General features: G+C 53.9%; 1 protein-coding gene across 1 annotated transcript in view; it reads right to left on the bottom strand.

Moving 5' to 3' along the window:
- Positions 1-2,154: 2,154 nt before the first annotated feature.
- PSMA5 (proteasome (prosome, macropain) subunit, alpha type, 5) overlaps positions 2,155-12,491 on the bottom strand; it is a gene marked incomplete at its 5' end in the record, with an annotated part of 11,039 nt that continues 702 nt past the window's right edge. The window contains 7 exons of the mRNA XM_010191834.1: positions 2,155-2,410; positions 5,775-5,861; positions 6,981-7,083; positions 7,938-7,996; positions 8,091-8,198; positions 8,934-9,001; positions 10,618-10,744. Of these exons, the coding sequence (XP_010190136.1) occupies positions 2,333-2,410; positions 5,775-5,861; positions 6,981-7,083; positions 7,938-7,996; positions 8,091-8,198; positions 8,934-9,001; positions 10,618-10,744 (630 nt within the window). The remainder of the gene's footprint in view (positions 2,411-5,774; positions 5,862-6,980; positions 7,084-7,937; positions 7,997-8,090; positions 8,199-8,933; positions 9,002-10,617; positions 10,745-12,491) is intronic.

Consider the following 12,491-nt stretch of genomic DNA (forward strand, 5'->3'; position numbering starts at 1 on the left):
GGCCCTGCCCTTCCCGGGAGCGTTGGTGCAATACCTGCAGCCACAGAGGCGCCTGGAGCCCCCCCTCCCAAGCACCACAACAGCCCCCACCGCGGCTCAGCCCGGGGGCTTCAGCTTCACAGGGGGAGTTAAACCCCCCCAACACCCAAACAGGAGCCACGGAGCTGGTGCTCAGCCTTGTCCTGTCTCCTTTGCAAAAAAAAACCCCAGGGATTTTTCATTTTAATGCTGTGTCACCCTCTCCACCCCCCTAGAAATAATTTAAGACGACAATTTATGCATTTGATGCGTGAAAGGCACAAGGGAAACCCAGCTCTGCATGGGCAGCATCGCTCGGCTAAGTCCTAAAAGCAAGCAAAGGGCACTGAGCACCCATGGGGGGAGCACCCAGGGCCCCATTGCCCTCACGTCCCTCCAAATTCTCCTGTTGTCCCTCTGGAGAGAGCCCTGGCATTTCAACCCCCAGCAGGGATCAGATAAGGAGCACAAAGCCCCGATTTTCACCCGCTGGGGCGATGCTGGCACCGGCAAAGCATGTGATGAGGGCAGGGCATAAAGGGGCATTTTCTGGCAGGAAGAATCGGCTTTTTGTGTTTGCCAGGACACAAACAAACCCAGGAGGAGCAGGAACAGCAGCGATCGTGGGGTTTACACCCATCTGGCTCCTTCCTGAAGGAGAAGAGAACCCGACCAAGCACTGATATCGAGCTCTGAGGCACTCAGAGGGCGTTGACAACCTCACAACCAGCGATAGCAGCCCCGGCTTCACTTACGCAGTGGTTTTACGAGGGTGGTGCCCTGGGTCCCATCCTGGCTATTCCGGACAGGGCAGCTCCCACTCCAGCACCGCCTCCAAACCAGGGATAAGGAGCAGGACAGGGAGCAGGCACAGCCAAAATCGGGCTCATTTCCTCACATTTAAGCTACAAGGAAGGGCTCCCGGAAGGGGAAAGTCCATCAACTAATTAAGTTATCGACCTGCAGGTAGAGGTGATGGGTTCAGCCCTCACCTCATCGCCCGATGGTCTCATTTATTTCCTTTAGAGCATTACGCAAAGAGGGGAAACTCACAGCAGGGAGAGGAGGGCGCTGGGGCTGCTCTGAACATTGGGGTCATGCAAGGACGGACCTGCCCCCTGTGAGGGCCTGGCATCCCCTTCCCTTCCTGCATCCGTCTGGAAACGGCAAGAGGGGGAAAAAAAAACCCAATGGGATCGGTGTTTTCCCTCCCGCAAACGGTAGCGGTTGGCAGGGCAGAGCTCAGCTGCGCTTTGCCGGCGTCGTTTTGGCTTTGCCAAGCTGTGAAACGCCCACTGGAGCCTGGCAAGTGATCCCTGGTGCTGAAATGAGAGGAAAGTCACTCATTTTGGTCAAATATAGCATTGGAAATGTCCTCCCTGCCCAGGGCGATCCCCTCCCGCAGCAGCACAGGCCGCGTCCGTCCCTTCCACACCAAACAACGCGGTTTTGTTCAGCGTGAAATTGTCATTTCTTAAAAGGGGAAGGAGCAGAGCAGCCCCCGCAGCCTTCACGGGGCAGCAGAGCTGGATTTCCAGCCCCCAAAACCCTCACCGAGCACACAGATGTGATTTTGCAGGAAAATACTTTGCTAATCTCGGCTTATTCCCCTCGCCAGACCCATCTTTAATTCTCAGCTGCTGTTTCGAGGGCGTGGATAGAGACGTCTGCTGGAGAATGAGAAATAAAAGCCTTGGGAGGTAAATGAGGGGAATTTTCGACAGTCAAGATGAAATCACTCTAAAAATTAAGTGGTACCTGCAGAATGTGCCAAGGGAGGCTCAGTGGGCTCTGCTCTGGCACAGGAAACGCAAACCCCAAGCCTGGATGGGGATTTTCTTCCCAGAGCTCCAGGTGAGCCATTACAGATGAAAACCACAGTGGGAATGGCCCAAATGGGGCTGACCAGGTCCCAAACGAGATGTTTTTGCAGACTGATGGGAAATTACAGCTGGATGCGATAGCACCGCGCTCTCCACGAGAGGGAGACCGGCCCCTGCCGCAGCGGGGACTCGACCGCAGCAAAGCGAACCCGGCAGCTGCTTCGCCCTGCGCCCATTTCCAACGCTGCCCTCGTCTGCCCCCCCCGATTTTGGGCTAAAGGATCCACCCCCCCCGGCCATGAGGAACCCAGCATAGAGTAATAAAATGATTTATTCTCATCGCCTCTTGTTGTAGAGATCAGTTATGTACAGAAACTGTAAAAAAAACCTCAAGAGCAATTACGGATGCTGCTGGAAAATAAAATCACGGGCGCCGGGAGGAACCCCGATGGGGCGGGAAGGAGCCTTGGAGGGGGGGGTCTCTCTGCTTCTCAAATATCCTTGATGACCTCCTCAAGCTCCTCTTTCGTGTACATGTGGAACTTCATCCCCGGCTCCACCGTGGCGAGCTGGAAGAGAAGGAGCAAGGGGTTAAAAGCGAGGGGACAGCGTGGGGCAGGGGACAGCGGGAGCAGCTGTTCCTTGCTGCCTGATCTGCCAGCCCAGCAGGATCCCTGCCCCCGTAACTCGCTCTTTGATGCCCTAAAATAGCCGCCTGCCGCAGGAATAGCTTTGAATTGACTCAGGCTCCGCATAGCAGCGACTGTTGGGAACGGGCAGGCTCTGCTGCTCGATGGGGGAAAAGAGACCTCGTTAATGAGAGTCCTTCGTTAAACGCTCCGCTGCAGCTCAGTGCAGCCCTCAAGGGCTCCTTCTCCTCCAAAAACCTGCCAAGGGTACAAATCCCGGCCTGTGATGCGCCTTAGGAGAGCCAGGATGGCAAAAGGGTTGGCTCTGGGAAACTGAGGCAGAGGCAAAGCCACGTTTTGGTCACCAAACCCCAAAATAAGCGAAGCGCGGTGCCCCTCGCAGCCGCCTGGTGCCCTGTGCAGGCAAGGGATGGAGATCTCCGTGAGGGGCAGAGGGGGTGGCACCCAGGGCAGGCAGCTGAGCCGCTGCATGGGCAGCAGAACGAGAGATGCTCCAGGAGTGACGACACCGGGAGAGGCTTTCGATGGCACCCAACTCGGTGTGAGAGCCCGGCTCAGCAGCTGCTGCGGGCAGACGAGGGCAGGAAGATGCAGGAGGGAGCTGGGATGCTCCAGACCTCGCCCCAGGCACCGGGCACGCATCTTTGCTCTGAAGGGATCAGTGTTTGGTTGCAATATTTGGAGCTGCAGAGGGTCCTGGTGAATCCCAGAGCGTCTCTGCTGGCAAAGGCACCCATCAAACAGCACAGGGTGATGTGATGCAATTTTGGGGTAGAGGGAGGGCAGCCGTAAGCGTTTTTCATGGAGAAAAGTCCCAAACACTCAGGCTGAGAGCCCCTGACAGCCCAGGCGTGCTCAGACACCAGACACTTGCAGATGTCACATTAGGCCCCTCAGAAGGCACCCGTGTGGGTGCTGGCCTGATGCTAAGACCCAAATGGACTTGACAACACATGTACAGACAGCCTGAAACCCAAAATAAGGATTCAGGGGCACCAACCACAGCCTGAAACCCAAAATAAGGATTCAGGGACACCAACCGCAGCCTGAAACCCAAAATAAGGATTCAGGGGCACCAACCACAGTCTGAAACCCAAAATAAGGATTTAGGGACACCAACCACAGCCTGAAACCCCAAACAAGGATTCAGGGGCACCAACCACAGCCTGAAACCCCAAACAGGTACTCAGAAACAGCAACCACTCTGGTTTTCTACTCTGCTCAAACCTGTGCCTCACCTCCACCTACAAACCAGCGCTTTTCTCAACTCTTCCCTTCCAGGCACCACAGGGAAGTCATTAATTTAAGAGCTCATTTAAGGCTCCTGACCTTCACCGCCAACAGGTTTAACTCCTCATGACCACACTTCGCCTTTTCTCTTTGCTGCTGGATGGAAAATCCCCCAGAAGGGAGGGAAGGGGCTGCAGGAAATCAACCCGAGCACCACATCTTTCAAAAAGGCTGCAAAGCAAAGCAAAGCAAAGCAAAGCAGCTCCTTCAGGTGGGAGATTTCCAGGCAGAGGAGGGGCTCGAGTCAATGGAGACCTTTTGATCCTCAGCACATTCTGGTCATATTTAACCCCGCCACGATTCCTCAACAAGCCCAGGGCTCTGCCAAGCACAGTTAAGCCCCAGTAAAGGGGAACGTGACACGAGGACAGCGCAGGGCTCCTCTGCCACGGGTTCTTCGCACTCTACTGTGGATCTCCCAAAAGAGACCTGGACCTGGTCAGGAGAGAAGGGATCTGTGCAGCTGGGGAGGTGCATTTCCACCACCCAGCATCATTTCTGGACAGAGCATCCAAGTTCTCACTGTGTCATTGGTCCTTCCCACCCAAGAAAGCCCTGGTTAGCGATGTCAGGAAGAGTTTCTGGCAGTGGAATTGAATGAAAAATGTGGGGTGTGCATTTTTAGGCTGTTTGGGAAAGGGGTTCCCAGCGCTCACAGGAAAGGAATGGGAGAGCGGCTCAGGAGCTGGAATGAGGATTTGGAAAGGTCCAGTGTCTCATACCCCACCCAAAATAGAAGCAAACTCTATACACCAGCCTTGCTCATCACCCAGCCATTATCACTAACGAACTGCACGGGCTTTACCCTTTTTTACCTCCTAAAAAAGAGCATTACGAGCGGGGTTTAAGGGGACAGGTACCACTACAAATTGATCTCCAAGAGATCAGGTCTGGCTGCTCGCAGGCAAAACCCAGGGCTTGGAGGAGTGCGTTTGTTCCTGGAGGCTTCACCTCTTGGGTCCTCCCGTCCAGCAGATTTTTGGCACTGCCCCGAGACTGAATATAGCACGTCCAGAAGTTGTATAATTTTCATTCCTTCTAATATTACAAGTACCAGGAGAAAAAAGAATGGCTCAACCCCGGGGAAGAAAATCCGGCCGGCACATCAGGGTGCCACGGGCTGACTTGGCTGGTGTAAGGTCAGCAGGGGCTGCAGCCCATGGTGGCCAGCACGTCAGGGTGCCACGGGCTGACTTGGCCGGTGTAAGGTCAGCAGGGGCTGCAGCCCATGGCCAGGAGTCCCCCAAAATCGCTGCTGCCAGGGAAAGGGGCCCAGCCACAGCCTCTAGGAGGCAAAAGGAAGCTGCAACCTTTCCAAAATGCCACACACAACACGCTACAGTGGGCAGCTCGAAGACACAAGGACAAAATGATCAAGGGAGTGGAGCATCTCCCTTCTGAGGAGCGGCTGAGGGAGCTGGGGCTCTTTAGTTTGCAGAAGAGGAGACTGAGGGGAGACCTCATTCATGGTTAGAAATATTTCAAGGGTGAGTGTCACGAGGATGGAGCCAGGCTCTTCTCGGTGACAAACAATGATAGGACAAGGGGTAACGGACACAAACTGGAACACAGGAGGTTCCACTTCAATTGGAGAAGAAACTTCTTCTCAGTGAGGGTGACAGAGCACTGGCCCAGGCTGCCCAGAGAGGTTGTGGAGTCTCCTTCTCTGCAGACATTCAAAACCCGCCTGGACGCCTTCCTGTGTAACCTCATCTGGGTGTTCCTGCTCCGGCAGGGGGATTGGACTGGATGAGCTTTGGAGGTCCCTTCCAATCCCTAACATTCTGGGATTCTGTGACACCTGCAGCCATTGGCTCGGGAAGTCCTAAACTGCTCCATTCCTTGCTCAGAGGCAGCCCCTCTCTACCAAAAGCAAGCAGGCAGCTTCTTAACTGGACGTTTCAAATGCAAGATGCCACTGAGATGCTCGCAAAGACCACAGGCAGCGCGGACCCCTGCTCCACATCGCAGTCGCTAACAGCGGCGCGGTTACCTCGATGTTGGTGGCGTTCAGCTTCTCCTCCATGACTTGTTTCAGGATGACGAGGGAAGATTTGATCGCTTCTTTCAGCGTCATTGACTGTAAAACAAAACGTCGATGGCACTGCTGAGGCTCAAGCACCCACTTGTACCTTAGCCCTTTGCAGAAGCGCGCTGCTCTCCCTCCCGCTCCTCCCGAAGCCGTTTGAGCTGTCACTGGCAGCAAACTTAAAAGCTTATCAAGTTATCTGCAGTATCAACAAGAGATCAAAGCGCGCTGTCCAGGCAGGGCAGCGACAATTGCGAGGATGGCGACTTTCTGCTTCTGTTTAACTTTTTACCAAGCTTAAGAACTGTTAATCTGGGCACATAAACCTTCCTGTCGGGATGGGGACACGAGGGTCCCTTTCCCTTCACCAGTTACTATCAACCAGTTCGTCCCAATGAGCTCCAGCGGGAGCTCCGAAAAGCCGGGTTCCCTCTTGGCAGAGGCCTTTGTGCTTTAATCACATAAATCCCTGCACGAGAGGAAGTGGAGCAACAGCGAAAGGGTGACGAGAGCTGCGTTTGCAGCAACTCTGCACTTGGAAGGTGGTTACAAACCCAAAACTTGGGACAGTTCTGGTAGCGAGCAAATTAAATCTTTGAGTCTTCGGCTGGAAATCGTCACAGCAATTGTGCTTTTCGTGACAGCGTTTGGTTTCTCACACACAGAAGGGGCAGCTTCCCCCTCACGAAGGAAGCTGCTGTTTAATATCAAACAGCACTGGCAGCCCAAAAGCCCTTCACTTCGGTGGCTTAGCAGATCTGATGAAAAGCAGCCGCCTGCTTTAATTCGCTCTGCGCAGGCCGTGTCCACACCGAGTCCTGACGCCGACCAGCGGCACTGTACAGCAGCTCTCTTATTTATAGAGCTCTTCCTGACATGGTCTTAATTATCACCCGCTGCAGGCCGGGAGCAGCATCACTGACAGCGGGCTGGCGTTCAGCTGCAGGGGGGAGCGCTGGCTGTGGGATCCTCACCCGCAGCTCAGCGCTGACGTTAAGCACAGGATCGACTGCCAAGGACCCAGTCCCACCCTGAGGAGGCCCTGCACCTCCTCTGCGGCACAAGAGGGGCCTTACAAATCGCTCGTCGGGAAGGGATCCAGTGGATCCTTGTAGGTTGTGAATTATCCCCGTAACGTGCGAGGTTGTCAGCCCCAGCTCTGCCTTTTACCTTGTGGTAAACCTCCTGCAGAGAGCTCTGTGCGCCTTCCGAGGCGGAGCCGATGGCTCTGGCATCGCACTGAACAAACGTCCCCGAGGGGTCCATGTGAAACCTGTGGGAACACGGGCGAGACAGTGAGCGGCTGCTGCACCCCGTCCCACACTGCTGCACCCAGGGGCTGCCCCTCCAGCCCCCCAGCGCTCCCTGCACAGCTTGGAGCAGGGACCCCTCAGCAGCGACGCAGGCAGAGCTCGCAGCAACCCCTCGCTGTGTCCAGCCTCCTCATATACCCAGCGGCCCTGGGCCACTGCGATTCTGGCAGCAGCAGCTCTCTCCTCCTGGCATGCAGAGACCAAGGTTTGAGGGGTGCCAGAGCCACCTGCAGACACCCACTGGGCTGGGAAGCTACAAGGAGAGCTCTACACCCCCGACACTGCCCTCCATACTCAGTTTTCCTTTTTATTTCCCCCCTTAACTTATTTCTTTAATAAAACCAGCAGGTTTACGCTACTGCTCCTGGGAGGGAGACCTTATTGGGGTGGCTGTGCCGTGTTTGAAGCACACCAGTTCAGGTTACAGCTGCTCCACCACCTCCCCGAGGAATGTTACAGCGGGCTCCACGTATTATGTTACCATGGACTCTGCTAGTCCTAAAGGTAAGAATAAACTCAGGACCAGGAGAGCTTTAACGCCTCCCTCCCGCCTAGAAAACCACATTAAAAAAGCAAGGGTTCAGTGAAGGCACAGCGTTATCTTCAACCCTGAACAAGCAGCCCATGCTCACAACCCATGCTTTGAAGAGAAGGGTTTGAACGCATTAACAAACACATCAGGTACATAATGGGATAAAGCCCGAGTGTTTGGCTTAAGGAAAATCCCAGAATCAAGTCATTAAAGCGTCCTGGGAAGCTCCAGTAGGCGTTTTGTCTCTTCCCAGAGCTGGTGTGGATTAAGAGATGAACTTACAGCTGGGGTCCCTTCTCATCGACTCCTCCAAAAAGCAGCGCGACACCAAACGGACGAGACTGCAACAGAGAGGAGCCAATGGGTTAGGCAAGGCCAGGGCAAAGTCAGAGGGGAACCAACTGCACCCCCAGAGCCCCCCCCAGAGCTCCGCACCATCGCCCCTGGGTCTGCGTCCTCCTCCCCAAACTGCAGCGCCAGGTTGGACACGGCCTGTGTCACGCTCTCCACTGTCATGGTTTCGTTGTAGGTGAACCAGTGATTCTGCAAGGGAAAAAAAATCAAATAAAGATTCAAATTATCAACTTGTTCCCTAAATACGACAGTCCTGGATCGTTCACACACGGGGCTGGAGCGATGACCTGCATGGCCACCAAGACAATTTCCTTCCAGCACCCTCAGGGCGGCTGCTGGCACCTGGGACACAGAGGGAAGAGCAGAAGAAGCTGGGAAGTTTGTGCAGGGATCCCCCCAAAAAGCTGGGGATAACCTAGGCCCTGGGATGCCAACAGGGAACACGCAGAGCACTTTATCCCAGCATCTGTGAAGCGATGGGGTTATCTGGTTCTCCAGAGGCAGGAAAAGTGCTGAGACGTGGGAAAACCTCACAGGAAAATCTTTGCTACAGCGCAGAGATTTGGACCCGGGACTTCTGAGCACCTGAGGCATCAAGTACATTTATGGGAGCAAAAATATAACCAACACAACCAGTCTTTTGTCAGCACAGATTCAGACACACACAGCCCCACACGTTCACTGGAGCACATCCACCAGTGCTACGAGACCACTGGAGACCCTGCCATAAGATTCCCACCAAATGTGCAATATTAAAGAAGGGAAAAAAATACAGGGGAGACTTCACTGTTCTGCAAAAGCCCCTGAGGGAAGCTGCACCCCCTGTAATCCTCCCTCTCCACGAGCTCCTTGGCTGGAAGGAGACTTCTGAGACAGCTCGGAGCCTGGTGGTGGTGTTTTAAGAAGAGAAATGTCAAGTCTCACCTGAGTCTCCACTCTTGCTTTATCAATTAAAGTCTTTGCATCAGCTATTAAGCCACTCATGGCACACCCTGGAACGAGAGAGGGGAAACACGAGTTATTTCACTCATTTTTGTGATGTATTCTCACCCCCAGATTGCCCAAAGCCCACAGTGAAACACAAAAAGCTGCAGGGCAGAGCGGGGCCGTGCGTGGGAGCACACAGCATTGCCACGACTCAGCTTGTTGGAAAGGAAGGAGATGGAAAAGGAAAGGATGGGATCAACACAGATTTGCTCAGGAGCAAGGACGGGCCCCCAGCTGCAGGGCAGGAACGTAACTGACTTCTCCCACCCACCCCAAATCTGAACGGGTTAAAGGAGCCACATTTGAGGCCTTCCAAAAGGGGATAACTAAGAAAAACTTCAGGGGAATTCATTGATCGCCTCCACAGGGGAACCCAGCGCTGGGGGAAGATGCAGCAGGAGCCTCCAGCACAGACCCTGCTCCAGGAAGAGGAGCTGTAACACAGGCACACAAGAGGAGGAAATTGGACTCTCCAGAAGCTCCTTCCATGCCCCGTGGCAGCAGCAACGTGGGTATTTTGGAGGTCTCCTGCTTTTCAAGGCGACATATTTGGTCATGAGCCCGTGGCGGGCCCCCTCACAGCGCAGGAGGCTGCTGTGAGCAGGGGCTCAGGCTAACATTAGTGCTCCGAGAGCAACTGGCCTGGAGTCAAGCCTTTCGCAGTAATTCCCTGCTCTCCCAGATCTAAATTTGGGATAAGCCTTCATGAGGGAGGTCACTGAGGCGGGGAGCGGGGGGGTGCTTCAGCTGCCTCTTCCTGCTCCTGTAACTATGTCCTGCTGGCCTGGAGCCTGGAAAACCAGTGACCAGGGGCTGGTGTGCACTGGGAGGGATGAGCTGTGTTCAGTTCTGGGCCCCTCACTAGAAGAAGGATGTTGAGATTCTGGAGCGTGTTCAGAGAAGAGCCACAAGGATGGGGAGGGCTCTGGAGAACAAGCCTGATGAGGAGCGGCTGAGGGAACTGGGCTTGTTTAGCCTGGAGAAGAGAAGGCTGAGGGGAGACCTCATCACCACCTACAACTGCCTCAAGGGAGGTTGTGGAGAGGTGGGTGCTGGGCTCTTCTCCCAGGTGATGGGGGATAGAACAAGGGGAAACGGCACCAAGCTGTGCCAAGGGAGGTTCAGGTCAGAGATAAGGAGGAAGTTCTTTCCTGAGAGGGTCGTCAGAAGCTGGACCAGGCTGCCCAGGGAGGTGGTGGAGTCACCATCCCTGGATGTGTTTAAAGAGCGGGTAGACGAGGTACTTAAGGATATGGTTTAGGGGGTAGACAGGAACGGTTGGACGTGATGATCTCAGAGGGCTTTTCCAACTGAGCCATTCTGTGATTCTGTGATGAGCATTCCCCGCTGGGCTCGGCGGCCCCAAAACGCTGCTTCTGATGCTCCCAGAAGACAGCAAGGATGGGCCCCCAGCTGCAGGGCAGGAACGTAACTGACTTCTCCCACCCACCTCAAATCTAAACAGGTTAAAGGAGCCACATTTGAGGCCTTCCAAGAGGGGATAACTAAGAAAAACTGAAGGGGAATTCATTGATCCCCTCCACAGGGGAACCCAGCGCTGGGGGAAGATGCAGCAGAATATTGATTTATAAATATATAAAGCTGATTTCTTTCTCCTTACCAATGTGGGAATCGATCTCCACGATCTTCTCGATGCTGCTGGGCTCCATCAGCGGGGACGTGATCCTCTTCTCCACGGCCAGGCAGACGCCCTCCGAGGTCTGGATCCCGATGGCCGTGGAGCCGAGCTGAAAAACCACGGCACAGTCACCACCAGCTCACGTAAATATCAGCAGCACAAGGCTCATTTTGACTTGCATTATTTGGAGGTGTTTTGTTTTGGAGACAATCGCATCACCCACCCTCAAAATCCGACAGCTTTTGTACAGCAAATTTTAAATATGAAGATTTGAAGTGGGAAACTAGAAAGGTTAAAGCCACGCTACTTCCCAGCTGGATAGTGCACCCAGCAGGGCTGCAGCAGATCATTAATCTCTTCCCTGAGCAACATCCATTTTTACAGCTTAAAGCCTTATGAATTTAAAAGGCCTCACGAACCTTCCTTTGCAAGGCAGAAATTAAATTTTAAAGCGAGGGGAGGATTTCACATAATGGCCTTAATTCTGCCTGCAGCTGCACTTCTGGCTTAGCCGGTTCTCTCTCCATTAGCTCTTTTTCTCCCAAGTGCCCTTGTATCCACAAAATTTATAACAGGAACAAGAGCGTTTTGGGCTCGTGGTGTTTTCCAGCAGTGGTTCGTCACCTGCAGCGAGTTTCACCCTGGTTGTGCAGGATATTTAAAGGGTGAGTGTCACGAGGATGGAGCCAGGCTCTTCTCGGTGACAAACAATGATAGGACAAGGGGTAACGGACACAAACTGGAACACAGGAGGTTCCACTTCAATTCGAGAAGAAACTTCTTCTCAGTGAGGGTGACAGAGCCCTGGCCCAGGCTGCCCAGAGAGGTTGTGGAGTCTCCTTCTCTGCAGACATTCAAAACCCGCCTGGACGCCTTCCTGTGTAACCTCATCTGGGTGTTCCTGCTCCGGCAGGGGGATTGGACTGGATGAGCTTTGGAGGTCCCTTCCAACCCCTAACGCTCTGTGATTCTGGGACACCCCAGCATCACCTTGGCCATGAGCAGAGCTGAGGGTCTCACGGATCTCAAGGGTTCCCACCAGCTCCTGCTTCACTCGCAGCTCTTCCACGCTGGGGAATTTCCTGCTCAGTCGTGGTGTGGAGATGCTGACTCCAAATATCCAACAGCTACACAGTGTCATTGCAGTGACTGCTTCCTCAGGCAGCTACACCTGAAACCACAGCCCTGGCAGAGGGGAATCTCCCCATTGCAGGCACTCATGGTTTTAGACTTTGCCCAACCTTCCTGTCCTCTAAGGACGCAGCCAGCCACAGCTGTGCACAAACCCCAAGGGAAGAAGGGACACCTGATGCTATTCCAGATGTATTTTTGTTAATGAAGCTACAGCATATGAATAAAAACTCTTCCTACATCCCTGACACGTTGCAAGAGCCACCTCAGCTGCCGTTTCGTCACTAAGGCTGACCTGGAAAAAAGGGAGAAGGCTCCCGTACGATTACCACTCTGGTTGATGGTTTTGTACCGACGTCCTTCTGAGAGTTTTGACTTCCCAACACCTTAATTACTTTTTGCCTCCTCATTTAAGCAGTGCTTCAAGAGCTAAAGCAGTCCAGGGAAGGTAAAGCCAGCGCCTCCTTCTCCCCAGCCCCAACACAGAACTGCTCAGAGCTCCTTTGCTTCATCACTTGCCCAATCACCCCCCAGTTTAAACCTATTTCCAGTCACATTCTCAGAAACAAAACCATTCCTCAATTAAAAGCATTTAACACCCCAGCAAGGCCATGAGGCTCTGCAGAGGTGCTGTACTTCGCTCCTTTACCTTCAGGTGCTAAAATTCACCCGAGCGAATGCTGACTCACTCCCAGCTGCAAGGACAGCGAGCTAAGAAAAGGAGA

This window comes from Mesitornis unicolor, unplaced genomic scaffold (genome assembly GCF_000695765.1).
Source record: "Mesitornis unicolor isolate BGI_N332 unplaced genomic scaffold, ASM69576v1 scaffold7369, whole genome shotgun sequence".
Lineage (NCBI taxonomy): Eukaryota > Metazoa > Chordata > Aves > Mesitornithiformes > Mesitornithidae > Mesitornis > Mesitornis unicolor.